The following is a 15,168-nucleotide window of genomic DNA, read 5'->3' on the forward strand; positions in this document are numbered from 1 at the left end:
TTCACTGGACTTGCTCTGGTATGTCCATGTCTTTCTTGTGTTGGGGAGCCAGAAATGGACGTAATGCTCCAGATGAGTCTCACCAGGGCTGAATAGAGGGGAAAGGATCGCCTCCCCTGCTATCCTAATGTGGCCCCAGCATAATGATACAGTTGTATAAATAGTATAAAAGCATAAATGTAGAAGTGTTATAAAACATACAGTGGTACAGTGTAGGGGCCAGAAGACTGTAAACGGGTAGGATTAGCAACAGCGTAATCTGTTTTGATACTGAAAAACATGTAATTGTGTAACCATATCCCATACGCTTTCAATTTGTTGGAGTAAGTTGAGTTTTGCAGGCAGTCCTCATGCATGAGGCTGAGAAGGACAACACCCTCCTGGGGCAGAAGGTAAATGATGTTTGTATTCTACTTGGGATATGTACTTGCAGAAAGAGGCAATTGCTAAGAAAGCAAAGGCATTCCATTTTGAAGGTTAAATATAACCAGGTAGTTGCACATGGAGTAGGAAAGGACTGTGTTTCATTTGGGGAACAGTGAAATCAACTGGTTTCCAATTTTTTTCACAGTTTATTTCTCTGTAGCTGTGGTACAAGCAAGAGCCAACCAATATCGTCTGCTACCAGTAGGAAATCTCCATGCCAGTCCTTACCCTTGGCATGTGGTAAAGTTGCAACTGAGCCTGTGAGGAGGAATTAACAGGAAAAATCTAATTCATGTTCAAAGGTAAACTTTGACCAATATTCAATAACAAGCATGAAGGTAAACCCTACGCTTTTGCTTATGTTGTGTCATTTAACTTCATCCTGTTTTCTTTGCTTTGCACTATTTCTGCAGCTGTGCAGGCAGGGTAGAAGTATGGAGATACCTTTAGTATAACTGTGTTTTGAACGCCATCTGTGTTAATAGCTTGTCTAGCACCAACTACTCTTGAAGTGCCTGCTTTAATTTTTATTTGATATTTGTAAACATTGCCTAGAAGGATGGGTTTCACTTTTTCAGGAACAAAAAAGTAGGTACAAAATGCAGTAGGGCAAATGTATTTTGTTAGCCATGGATTTGGCAGAATAAGCTCCCATGCTGGACATTGTGTCATCTTTCACTTGAGGCAATAATGATCTGCTTCCTAATGGGTCCATAGATGATTGTGCCCCCAAGAGAGTACCCTGGTAAGATTTCCCCCCCACAGACTGTTTAAAAACACAGTAAGAACTGTACAGGAGCTGCAGTATTGGTCATCAATAAATGACCGTACAACAAAATAAAACAAAATAATAAATAAAACAAAACTTTTGGACTATTTTTAGAGAGGTGCCACCAGCTTGGCTGCTGGGCTCAGCTGCGCCCTGCCATGGCTTGTTGCAGAGATGGCCAGAACCAGCTGAGTCCGGCATGGAGCAGCTCCTACCTCTCCTCACAGAGGCCACCCCCACAGCCTCCACTACCAGAACCTGGCCACTGACACCCAGTGCAGTGACATATTGGTGTGATGCTGGTTTTCTCTCAGTAAGCTGCTGTCACTTTGCCTTGGGACAGGCAAATCCTTCCAGGAAGGAAACCTGACATCCTCCACTTGGGCAAAAACATGGTGCTTTTCTCTTATGGTTAAGGTGGTATTACATAATAACTACTTTAGAAAGCCCTGGATAGATGGCTGGGTTTGATGGGGGTTTTTTTATGGGGCATGGGGAATTAGATATAAAAACAGAAAAGAACTTTGTGTACCCTGATTATATTAACTAGTACTCTAATTGCATCTCTCAGAAGAACAGGGTGAAATCCTGCCAGACCCTTCCTTTCTGCCTCTCCCAGCTGGGCCTCAGTCGGTCCAGGTGTTTATACTGTATATTTGTTGCAGGTGTTTCCGATATGGTTTATGGAGGTGGCTTCTCCACTGAAAATTCAACTATAGAAATACTACAATAGAGGAAGCTAGAAATATCCTGATACCCTGCATCCTATGTACCCTTGGCTCCAAAACCCTAGAGACTGACCTTGAGTCTCTCTGAGTGCTTTCTACCATAGGCTCCAGTTGACGCCAGGGGCTCAACTGGCCCAAGGGCTACCACACATACTATCTCCTGTTTGATCTGTTCAGAGGTTTATCAGTGCTCAGAACCCCAGCTGAAATAGTTCTTCCGTTCTTCTTTCATGTCACTCGATACAGAGGACTTGCAGTCTGAAGGTAACCTGGAATATGCCTTCTCCAGAAAACCACAATGCCTAGGAAAGCTTGTGTTAATTATTTGTTAACTGGTAGGAATATGGCTGTTACATTATTGATCACATCCATTGCGATATGATGTCCATCTTACCATTTTATTCCCCAAAACTGGATCTCTTGTGCAAGTCCTTTGACCTTGCTTTGTTTTATGGCAAAACCAGCTTTCAGAAGGATTTGGATTATTCTTTTTCCTTTCTCAAACACTTCTTCCACTGTGTTACCCCATACGATGATGTCAATGTACTGTGGGTTTTGGAGGGCTTTACCATTTCCCTGTGCAATTGTTATCTATCCATGGAAATGGTAGTGCTGTGCTTCCATGTCTGGGGCAGTCAATTCCAGGTGTATTGGACTCCCCTCCATGTGAAAGGAAACTGTGGCCTGCAGTCTGCTGCCAAAGTAATCAAGAAAAACACATAGGTGGTGTGAATTGCAGCATACCAGACTGCCTTTCACTCCAGTTCATATTGGAGTTCTAGCATGGCCATGCAGCAGCACACAATAGTGCCATGACTGTTCAGGCTGTAGTAGTCCACTGTTAGCCTCTACCCACCATCAGACTTCCATGCTGGCCATATGGGACTGTTACAGGGTGAGTGAGTCTTGCTGATCACTCCTTGTCTCTCTCATCAGTTAATCAGTTAATCAGCTCATGTATGGGAACCAGGAATTCTCGCTTGGTGTGATATTGTCAACCATGTGCCTTCATGGTAGCAATCAACACCTGCTGTTCTTCAGCACACACCCCACAACAGAAGGATCCTCTGAGAGGCTGGAGAAGGTAGACAGCACAAGGTAGACACAGGCCCGCAGGTTTGGGGAGGAAGAGAGATACTTTTTGAACTGCTGGAGCTGGCAGGCCAATCTGTCCACAGTTGGTACCCTGATGTCTGTCCAGTCCATTATGGCCAGGGTGCTGGCACATGGTGTCGGTGTGTTCCATACAAACTTCTGCCATGTGGACCACATGCACTGGATTTTGTCCAGATCTTTGGAGGACTGGTTGTTGTCCAGGTTGCTGTAAATCACCTCCACCTCCACTAATTCCCTCAGATACTGGATACCTTCCTCAGCGGTGGTCCACTTGCCTTAGTAGCTTGCACATCTTACTTGAGGGGATACCTTGCTTTCACATGCAACAGGCACTGCCTCCAGAAGCTGTGGATTGTTGCCCCTTTGCCGATTTGCTGGTCCTCAGCTAGGGATCCCAGCTGCTGGGCTTCCTTACCCTCTAATTTCTGACTAAGGACCTCAGTATCCCAGTGGCATAGCAACCAGATAATAATTTGATCGCCTGGCTGACAGCTATAATCTTTCTGCATAATGTGAGCATTTTGGTTATATGCAGGGAATTTTGAGAAACTGAAGGGCCATTGCAACAGGCAGGAAACATCTACCCCGAAGAAGGAGGTGGTGCCATTCTTAATTTCCCTACAAAGTTCCTTCTGGAGGAGAAGAGGAGAAAGGTGTAATTCTTCATTCACTCCATGAGATGATTCTCAAGAGTGTTGGGATGGCAGCTATACATGGGCCAAACACCAGATTAGGCTCAAGGCTAGTGCTTTTATCGTAGCTCTCACAGGCAAAGAAAAACAAAGTGATAACACAGCAAACAGCAAAATCTGAAAGTGGCCATTAACAAATCCTGGAGTTTGATGTACAAAGCCCTGGAGTTTGCTGACCTCAGCAGGCAACTAAGCACCTCCCAGCTGCTCACTCACTCTTCTCATCCCCCCAGTGGGATGGGAGAAAGAATCGCAACAGCAAAAGCAAGAAAAAAAACCTCATCGATAAAGAGTTTCATTAAAGTGAAGGAAGGAGGGGAAAAAAAGCAAGTGACGCTAAGACAATCACTCACCACCTCTCACAAGCAGACTGATGGCAAGCCAGCCTCTGAGCAATGGCTACTTTCGAAAGACTTGAGTTTTACTGCTGAGCATGTTATATGGTCTGGAATATCTCTTTGGTCAGTTGGGGTCAGCTGTCCTGGCTGTCTCCTCTCCCAGCCTCTTGTCCACCCTCAGCCTACTCACCCACAGGGCAGAGTAGGAAACAGAAAAGGCCTTAAGGCTGTGTAAGCACTGCTTAGCAATGACTAACGTACTGATGTGTTATCAATGCTGGTTTAGCCGCAGTTCTAGAAAATGAATGAAGAAAATTAATTCCATCCCATCCAGACCCAGTACAGTGGAGAAACTATAAAGTACAGCAGTGGTGTTGACAGGGCAAATAAAAGAACAAATACTAAGCTCTATTGTGTATATGTTAGTATTAGTAAGTAAGGCAAAAGAGCTGTAGGCTAGCCAAACATTTAAATACTTGCTAAACTTCAATGTATGAGCAGTGACAATGATACAATGATCGTGCTTTGAATGAACAGTGCCTGTGTTTAGCTGGATTGGAGTCTTCAAGTTGCAGAATCATTTACAAGCTGCACATAAGAAAAAAAATCAATAAAAATATGAAATGTTAAGAAAGAGAAAACCTTCCCATGTGCGTGATCAACAGCTTCTAGGCTAAGGCATAGACAAATGACAAATGCTGTTTATTTTAATGTGCGGTAGCTTGAATGTTTTAGCATTTTCAATAGTCTTTTTTGGAGCAGAGAAGGAAAATATGGTTTACATCACTTTGGAGTATATTCTAAAATTCTGTTTCTTTTTCTCCTTGGCAGATGGATGCCTTCTAGTCAATCAGTGAGTCCTGCTGCTGCTGCATGTCTGGCAGCATCTCTGAATGATCACATGACTCTTGATATGGATGCGGTCCTGTCAGACTTTGTTCGGTCCACAGGGGCAGAACCAGGTCTGGCAAGAGACTTACTGGAAGGTAAGCTTTCAGGAGACAAGTATTTCCTATGTTCACTGCTTGCTTAAAGCAAGAACCAGTCATAAAAAGAGAACTCTGGTCTACAGAAACTGATGTTTCTTAGTATTTTGACTAGTAAGTCAATTCTTGTAATGAGCTGACCATAGCTTATACTAAGCTAGGTGTTTTCAGCAAAAGCCTTAAAAAGTTCTTAGTGTTAGATTGCAGTATTTTAGGTTATTAATCATCATGCCCTAAAAGTATATGTGCCAGGGAGAGAGGGGAGGGGGATTTAGCTGAATTTTGTCATTTTCAGCTGCCTGAAGTAGTTGTAAATGTGTCGGCTCGCTGTGCAAAGCAGCAAAGTTTAGTCTGAAATGGACTTGCTGTAAAGTAATAGAGAAACCAGAGATACTTTTGGCGCCCAGTGATTAATATGCATGCCTGAACTTCACAGTATGGGAGTCAAATGGCTAGGTTGAAAAACATCTAAGAAGCCATATCAGGAAAATAACTGGGTCTTTATTTTATTGTAGTTGTTTTAAGTTTATAAGCTTAAAAGTGGAAAGACACCTTTGATATTTGAAGGCATTTTGTAGTAGTTGTTTTTGTTAATTTCTTCTGATGTGGGCTAACAACAATTGTGAAGATGGGAAGTTAGAAATAAGTAGGTAGTATCTATGTAAATTGCAAGGTGGTTCTGTGGGCTTGATACATGCACACTGGACTTTTTCCCTGAAAACTTTTTTTTTTAAATCTTAATATGCTTTAAGAAATTGTGTGTTACATCAAAGTAACTATTGAACAGCCACAGCAGACTTAAAATGTACATCAGGGTATGTATCTCATTTTTGCAAGAGCAATTTCACTTTATCATATGTGTGCTGAAAGTTTTAAATTTTGCTATAAATTCTTCTTTTACTCTGGGTTTTTCAGTAATAAGGAGTGATACATTATTAACACAGAGGTACCCACAATTCTGCAGCATTTCCCAAGTCATCTGTGTTACATGTAATAAAACCTTAGAATACCTAGCTGTGTATATCATCATTGGCTCGCTCTATTTAAGAGACCTCTGTTTTGTCTGACTGATTTGCTCAACCTGTTGTTCTAGATTCTCTCTTGGTCTGTTTGTCTTTTTGAAAAAGACTGTCAGAAGGTTTTTCTCAGCAATATCAGGACTGATTGTCAGTTATTGTGCTAAGAGCAGCAGCAAAATTTGAGAAGTGTTCCTACATATCAGAGGTGGTTCAGAAAAGTTACTTATCTTGTTTTCCTTGCTATACCTTTTCCTTGCTGTAAAGGATAATGCTTCCAAATAAATATAGAATAGGATTTTTCTGTGTTGTACTTCTCAATTCTGTAAATGAATAAATTCACACCATACATATTAACAAAGAAATATGCAATAAGCAATTTAATTATTCTGAACAGGCTAATAGACATACGGAATTTATCAAGGTAGAAGGGATTGTTGCTAGTTCTAGACAAGATGTGCTCACAGGAAAGTTTCAGCACATGTAGTTGTGGCCACGTTTGGTGTAACAGCTTCTAGCACTGGCCATATCTTGTGCTGGGGGACAGTAATTGATCCAGTGGTTTCTCATTTGTTTAAAAAAGACACAGAAGGGACTGCTACCCTTACACCATTATAACTGTCTTCATAGTTGCCACAGTGCATAGATGCTCTGGGCTCTGTGAGCAGCACTGAAACCCATGAAGTAACTTCTTAAAGATAAACAATATTCAGAAGAGCAACCCCCACACCATGGTGCAAAAGGCTATAGCAAATGTATTGCACCTGGTCTTGGAATGATGATGTCTCTATAACATTTTCAATTCAAAATTTGGAAACAGGTGTGCAACAATATTTTTGAGAAATTTCAAGATTTGGTTGTAGTTTGTAGCCCTAAAATGACTGTCATAGAGAGCTTTGAGCCAAAAAACTTGCTTGTATAAACCCTCATTTCTATGTAATCACAAGTTTCGGTCAATTCTTCTAGGGTCCCGTTGCCTTTCTCTCTTTCTGATCTGCTCACAGATTCTATTTTCATAACTTGCTCAGGCTGAATGTTCATATCATGCTACTATGGAGTGTACACATCTTTTTCAGAGCCATTTCTAATACTGTTTCATTTGTTCATCTTTTTGAGGAAATTTCTTGAATTTCACTGTCCTGTAGGCAATCAAGGATACCAGTTTCTGCTTCCTTATCCAACTATTTTAATTGTTTTGCTTTGATTGTTCTGTGGATGCATTGGGACGGTATTGGGCACAATATGTGGTGTTCTCCCCAGCAACAAATCAACAAGTTGAATAACACACTGACCGTTGTACAGATAGCTAGAAAAATCTATACATTACACATAGATTGCATATAGGTTTTCTAAATTGCCAGAAGCTGTCCTAAATACTGGCTCTGTTGATGTTTCTATACTCTGCCTGTCCTGCTGGTAAAACCCCTGCAGGTTTTTTCTGTTGAACTTTGTATTGAGCACAGCTACTTGTCTCACTAAAACATTCCACTTGTTATGCTTGACACATATCTTCCAAAAAGTGTCCATATTGATTTGAAATGAAGATATAAAGAGATACACACATATATTGGTTCTAATTTATTTGTCTAGTTCTTTTTGCCAGCTATTAGTATCCTAAAATAAATAATACTATAAACCAATTGCTTTTCTATCTAATTTTGATAAGCTAAACATGTTGAGCTCCAAGTCTTGCTTTCTGTCTCTGTATTTTTTCTGTCATTCAAAAGAATGTATACAGAAATGTTTTGGCTATTTTGGTATACATCTTTCTAGTGCCAAGATTGCCTTTTTGCAATTACATTGTATATGCTGCTGTTTGAAACATCAAACTGAGCATAGACTTGACCACAAGCTCCCTGTGCAGGCAAACTTGGCCAAAGATACAAAGTTACCAATTCTAGAATTCTGTGCAGTTGCTTAACTGTTAAGGAGCTCAGATTTCACAGACTTAAGATCTTAAAGGCATTATTTTAATGGTGTGAGAACTTTGTCATGCACGTCTGAAAATGAATGTGAACGCAGACTTTTAAAACTGCATCAAAATTATAAATAGGTTTGTTTTTCTTAGTTCTGTCTAAGAAATTAATTTTATTTTCATGACATTGCTATGTTTACATTTAGAAAAGCCTTTTATCTGTCTAATCAGCCACTCATTGGTGGATAAAGTTGCATTAGAAATTGGTTAGTTTGTGTTTGTCCAATGCACAATTTGTGTTTCATTCCTACTTTTCATAGGTTACTTGCTCTTTGCTATTTATGTGATACAGCCATGGGAACTTACATGTACAGACTTGGAGAAAGTACAAGTAAGGGTATGTGGAGGCAGAAGGGGGTTAGCACATAGACCTACACTTTAGTAAGTCATCTGTCTTACTGTTTGGGTTTTCTTAAGTATTGTAAAGAACCTTCCTTCCATTACAGCTTATTCTGATAATTTGGTAGATTTATAAACAGCCCATTTCTGCTGTTAAAGAAAATTTTTGAAACTTGAGATTACAATCTGATACGTCGTAGAGCTATGTGTTATGATTGATTCTGTGATTTTTTTTTTTCATTAAATTGTATATCAATATTTCAAAACTAAGGCCTTTTCCCAACTGTTCAATATAACAGTGGCGATATTTATGACTGGATATATTTTGTAAATGTACACCATTTGCATTAAATAGTAATTAAGCATAGCAAAGAACATTAGATTTATAGTCATGTAGAGTTATGTAACTGGCATATTGTAAAGAATCGATTATGCATTGTTTTCAAGCAGAGGTTTTCACAGCACAAAACCATTTACCTTATTACTCATGTGCATCTATTAAACATATACAATCATATGAGTAATCAAAATTTATTCCACTCTCTGCTGTGCTATGGATGCTTAGTAGCTCTTTTTAATGAGACCTTGGAATGACTTTATGGCTTTAAAGTGTGAATACTCTTCTATCCCCTTTCTGCCCCCAGCTTTTTTTTTTTCTTGCTTTTGAATATCCCAATAACTGCATGCCCACTTCTAGAATGAGAACCCAAGGCAGCTGAGATCATGAGAAAAATCCTTTCATGGGGATGATGTACAGCTAACCCAAACAGCATCTTATCTCTCTCAATTCAGGAGGCTCTCATCTACCCTTCTCTGTACTAGTATAAATTTTTTCTTGTGCCCACAGTGTGCTTGCATGCCTGAGCAATAGCCAAGTGAGCTATTTCTGGGCTGAATTCTCCAGATGACCTGTCTCCACAGCAGAATCTATCTTCTATCAGAAGCTGCAGTGTTCTTTGTTCACTCTGTTAGTTGCTAGCAGTGTCTTGTGCATAGAACACTTCATGCTTGTTTTTGGTTGCTTGTTCTTCGTGGTACCTTTCTGTACTTTTTATACTGAAGGGCTTTTTCTTCCTCTACTCAGCACTCCTTGCTTTCTTTGTCTGAATGCTGTCCTGGACCACCCAGACTACTTCCATCGTTCTTTTCAGTTGAAAGAACAGTTTTCTACCAGCCTTGCCAAAATTCTTAGCTACTATTACGGCTGAATTATTAAAATGGGAAGCACAGTTCTTTCAGCTAGGTTACGATTACAAGACTTCGGAATGTTCATTCTTGTTGTTTAGGACTCCAGGGAGGAGACTTCATTGATAGCTATTTATACCTTCATCTCTAATCTTGCAGAGACTTTAAAGTAAACACCCAGCAGGAATTACCTTTTGAGAGCCTGCACATCTACAGATAACTGTCCTCAAATTCATGGCATCTCCAAGACATCATAAATCCTCATGTTTTTATGTTAATAATTACAAGCCAACCAAAGAATGATGAGTATGTCCCAATGCAAATAAAAGGACACCAAAAGCTATTTGCTGACTGTACCGGATAATAAGTAAAATCATAGGTTGGGGAGAATATATTAGCACCACATATGTCAGCAAATTACAGAGTAGAGAGTGACTGTGACAGTTGCTTGACTCTCTGAGTAGCATTTGATTCAGGGGATGTGGAAACTGGATCTGACATTACACAGTGTGATGGTTCAGGAATCAGATATGCTTGAAGCAGATCCCTTTGTATCAAAAACATATGCTACAGACCTGCAGACCTGAGATCTTGTCTCTCTGCACTTTCATTCAGGAGGAAGTAAGACTGTAGAAGTTTGTCTCTCTTCCAGAAAAAAACAACAACAGATTTATTCAAGCAACATGCCTGAAAACAAGAGCATTCCCATTACTGTAAATCTTACTCTAGCAACCTTTCACATAATTCCTTGAGACAAGGGCTTCATTTTGAACTAGCAGCATCCAAGAGCACAGTGTGAACCTCTATATATTTTCTAAGTTTAAAACCACTTTTTAAAATTGCATTCAAATATCACATTGAGTCTTGTGCACCAGGACAAGATTATTACCAATTCTTTTCCCCTGTATAGTCTTCCAAAATACATTACCCCCTATTTTTGAAATTATAGTTGTTGGTATTACTATCCTGTCTTTCATGAGGAACTTAGTAGCTATAGGAAACTAGACGGTTGAAAGACAATCAGATACTTTAAAAAAAGGACACAATTTGGGGCATAGAAGGACACAGTTCATTCTGTATGTCCTAGTTTCAGCTAGGATATAATTAACTTGTGTTGTTTTTGCAATTAAGATTGCAAATTCTTGAGAAATCACAGACTGGGACAGTTGTTTATCAGTCCCCTTGTGGAAATAAAGACAGCATGAACCTCTACAAATCTGCTGGAGAACCTGAAACAGTTACTTCATTTGCTCTTTGTGACCTGACCTCGAGTGCTGCATATGCCACTTATATGGTTTTTGTAATTTCAGTTTTATGCTATGCATTCAGTAATTGCTTTTCCTGAGATTACGTATGATTGTTCTAGGAAGCATTTGTCATTATTCTATTATTTGCTGATGTCAGTGCCTCATTTTTCAAAAAGGTGAACAGATCATAAATTTCCAAATTTAAAGCATTGAAAGGGATTGAGTCTAAAATGAGCCCATTTCCAAACTTTTATAGATAATTTTTCACTTTAAAACTAACCTATCAATTGCTGTGCAAAAGAACTGAAAGAAGTGTAATGTGAGTATTATCATAATAAATTATATACCAAATCCCAACCCTTTTTCCCCCACCTGTAAGAGAAAAACTGGAGTTGTTTCAGACATGAGAGTTAGGTGAACACAGCATAAGGTGGGGAGAGCTCAATGGAAGGTTTAGTATTGCTTTTTGCCTTCCTCTTGCTTTGATGGAATGAAAATGTGCTGAGTTGGGGCCATCTAGATGCTACAGGATTTCCATTAATTACCCAGAGATCTGTATTTCAGCCCTCACTTAATTTTGAGGATAATGGGGAAAAAAACAAGCAAACACACAGAAATTCCTAATTTTACTTAAAACCAGGCTTAAATAAAAGCCCATGCTCAAGTGGTTAATATAGACAGAGCAATTTGACAGTAAATGCGACCCAGGTGAAAGAAACAACAATCTTAGCAAAATAGTTTGAAAAGCAGCCCATGCTGGTAGGCATGTGTATTGCTGTTTTGTACAGGTTTAAATTAGGATATGTATTAGATTAGTGTCACAGGAAAATGTGAAATCAGCTGCAAGACTCTCCAGATGTCATCTTTGTATATGCATGCTTGTTAATGGCAGCCAGACTCAAAGGCACCTCAAAGTCAGGGGAAAGACTTCTTTGCCTCACTAAGCTTTGGGAAAATTCTTAAGCATAAACAGATAGGTCTGCATGGTAGAGGGTTGATTTATCTTCAGCTGTGTTTGATCTCCGACTTCCCCAATACCCAGGAATGAGGAGGGCATGTCCCTTTTCCTTCTGGATAGTCTAGGCTGGTGCCTTGAATCTCCCATGCATAGAACAGCAGTAATGCTTGAGTTGTTAAGTATAACGTACTTAAAATGTGGCCTAAGGCAGAAAGAAAACCATTAAAGAAAATAGTTTAATCTTTAAAATAAGTTATGCTGTATTTCTTTACAGTGCCGGGGTTGTAGGTGTGGATGAACTTGGAGATTACTAATAAATCAGTTAGAAAACAGATTAGTTTTCAGGAAGCAGCAGGTGTGCAGGCAATAACCACTTGAATATAGGGGGAAGGCATAGGATGAAATATTTTTAAATGCCAACAGTATAGACAACCATCAGGAACTAGAGGATTTGTGAAATTCACTGGCAATAATAATAATAATAAAATAAATAATAAAAACATTAAAAAGAATCCAAACTGCATCAAAAAAATATACTTAACTGAAAAACTGCCCTTTTCTTTGTATAAATGGTTTCATTTATTTATATAAATGATGTAGTATTTCACCATTATATAAAAGTAATTGCTGTCTGTTTCCAGCTTTATATAGCGCTTAATCGAGGTATACATAGTTTGCCATTAATTCAGAAATCAGGAGGTCGGCTTTACAGTCATGAAATGTATGCGGTAAAGGAGACTGACCGCATGGAAAATGACAGAGATGCAGTAGATAGATGTCTCCTCAAAGAATAGTCTATATAAGCAAAATTCAAAGAAAAGCATGTAATTAATGCAGAGGGAGAGAGAAATTTACAGTACTGTCATGTGATTGAGCATACAAAGCTAACTCCCCCAAAATAGTCTATTCTCCTCTCCTGCAGACAGTTCCTTTTTTAGTTCTCTTGTGGAAGGCTTGGCAAATGGAAGAGGAAGTTGAGCTGCTACCAATGTCTCGTTACACAGAAATCAAAATTGTCATTTCCAGCTGTCTGTTCAGCTTTGAGTGACTGTGCATTCTAGCAGAAAATGAGGCAAATGTTAAAATGTCCTTGCTACATTATTTTCCTTTGAGAATATGGACCAAAATTAAATACTGTTTTAAAACCTATGGTCTAATTTTATCCTAGTTTTGCATATAAGTTTTTTTATAAGGAATAAAGCTGGTCTTGAGTTCCTCATCTTATTCCTGTTAATATTTGTTAATCTACTTCATGCGAAATAGGAAGAAGTGACTGCATTTAAACTGAACTTGTGGATTGCTTTATTAGCAGTTGGTTTCTAAGAACAGACTTCCTTACATGGGAAAGAAGCTGATGGTAGACTTCGTATCCTAACAGATTGTAAAATATGGGGGATTTAAATTTTTATATATATAAAAAAAATTAATCATTGTGCACTGGCCTAATGGCACAAAACGAGGATCATTTTATGTTGGTGAAAACTAACAATCAATCAACAGTCTTGAAAGACAGAAGCTGCTTATCATTTCTCCGAATGCCTTTCTAGCATAGTCACCTAAAGCTCCTAGGTTTACTAAATAGCTTGTATCTGGTAAAAGATCTCCTAGCATTATCAATGCTAGCAAAAACTGAAGAAGTAAAAGAACTTTTGCAGTTGAAGCTGGAATTGCTAGTTAGTTAGATAATAACTCTGCCTTGTGCCTGTAATCACAGTTTTAAATATTTGGATAGTCCTATGGAACAAAAAGTCCTATGAAATTGTGAGGGTAAAATGTCAGAACTCTTCTAGTTCAGAACAGTTAATTGTAACTTCACCAGCACATAAAACTATAAACATAAGCTGCATTAAAAAGATAGAATATAAAAGTTAGTCAGGTTCAGCTGAGACATTTAAATAAAGCCTCCTGCAAAGATTTGGAGAAGATATTAGAATGACCGAACAATGTCCCTAGTTGTGTAAAGGTAACAATATTTCCATCTGGTCCTAAATAAAATTCAATATTTCATATAATTATTGGCAATTATGAATTCTCTCAACCAACAGCATCTCACAAAATATCATCCGCCCTGATACACAAGTATGCAGGGAGAATTCCTGTCAATGACAAAGTACATTAACCATGCTCAGCTTTTAATTTCTGTTGTGGCAAATGTGAACATTTCCATTTCCTAAATATACAGGGTATCAGGAGCACAGAAATGAACTTTAAACCTAGACAGGACAGACTTGAGCTTGACAGGAAGAGGAAGAATTTCAGAGGCTTTCCTCTGTTTTGGGAGAGCTAAATCAGTTCATAACCTTCAGGCATTTTTGAATTCTCCTGTACAATTGAATACCCATGTAACCCCAGGAATAAAAATTGTTCTTTTGCTGCAGTTGCCCATAAGTTGGTCTGTCTTAGGCACATCCTTGTTGATGAGGAGCCCTTAATGTAGAATTCTTGGGGACTTGATTATTTGATATTATTTCATCGAAGTGTAAAATACACAGAAGTGTGAATCCCAGTAGATTAGCAAGAGATCATCATAAATGCATTAGCCTGGAGTGTTATTTTCTGTGTTGTCTTCAAATTGAACTTACAGGTCCATTTCATAGATCGTGTCTTGATATTCAGTGCCTTGCTCAGGTTGGTTATTCTTCTCTACCTGAAAGTTAGCTTATTGCCTTCTATGTTTATGTTGTTCCATATTGTCTAGGTTCCATTGGGTCAAGTTGATGACTTGTGAGTCAAGATGATAAGACTTGTACTAGATTTATGCTATGAAACATTGTGAGGACTTGTCTTGTTCAGACCTAACTGTAAAACACTGTTACTCATTTCTCTCAGCCTCTTAGCCAACACTTTCAGCTAAGAACTTTTTCCTGTGTTCTTGGAGGGAAGACATAACTGTCATGGTCGAGATGGACAAACGACAAGTATGCATTCTTATAGTACAAGCAAAGAAGGGTTTTTTATTACTACAAGCCAGCAAATTTATACCCATTATACTTGTTACCTTGTACATATGTCTGTCCCTCATTGGTCAAAAAGTTGTCAGAAGTTGTTTTTCTCATCCCTCATTGGGTGACTTTTTCAGGTTCCTTATCACAACTGCAAACGGTCAACACATTCCTTAAACTTAGTTTCCTAGGCATGCTTCTCATCCTTTCTTGTCAAGGTCAATGTCCTCCCCAGGCCCCTCAGTCCAGCCGAGGTCCTCCACACATAACAATGTAGAGATTCATATTGTTTTACTTTTTGATATGCATAACTGCTGAAAATATAAGCTGAAAGATGGCACAGAAGAATGTAGATGGAATAAAAGCCCTGGATTTTGTTTTTAGAAGTATGCTATACAGCCTGCCAAATACTAGATTTGTGTCTGGTCATTTGTAAAGACCTCGGATTGTA

At 38.9% G+C, this 15,168-nt stretch overlaps 2 protein-coding genes across 2 annotated transcripts in view; both read left to right on the top strand.

Moving 5' to 3' along the window:
* MTMR10 (myotubularin related protein 10) overlaps positions 1–15,168 on the top strand; it is a 536,484-nt gene that overhangs the window by 211,896 nt on the left and 309,420 nt on the right. The window lies entirely within an intron of this gene.
* OTUD7A (OTU deubiquitinase 7A) overlaps positions 1–15,168 on the top strand; it is a 96,838-nt gene that overhangs the window by 35,722 nt on the left and 45,948 nt on the right. Inside the window, exon 5 of the mRNA XM_010571736.1 lies at positions 4,901–5,055. Coding sequence (XP_010570038.1) covers positions 4,905–5,055 — 151 coding nt within the window. The 5' untranslated portion in view covers positions 4,901–4,904. The remainder of the gene's footprint in view (positions 1–4,900; positions 5,056–15,168) is intronic.

Source organism: Haliaeetus leucocephalus, unplaced genomic scaffold (assembly GCF_000737465.1).
Source record: "Haliaeetus leucocephalus isolate CR32 unplaced genomic scaffold, Haliaeetus_leucocephalus-4.0 Scaffold339, whole genome shotgun sequence".
In the NCBI taxonomy this organism is placed as follows: Eukaryota; Metazoa; Chordata; class Aves; order Accipitriformes; family Accipitridae; genus Haliaeetus; species Haliaeetus leucocephalus.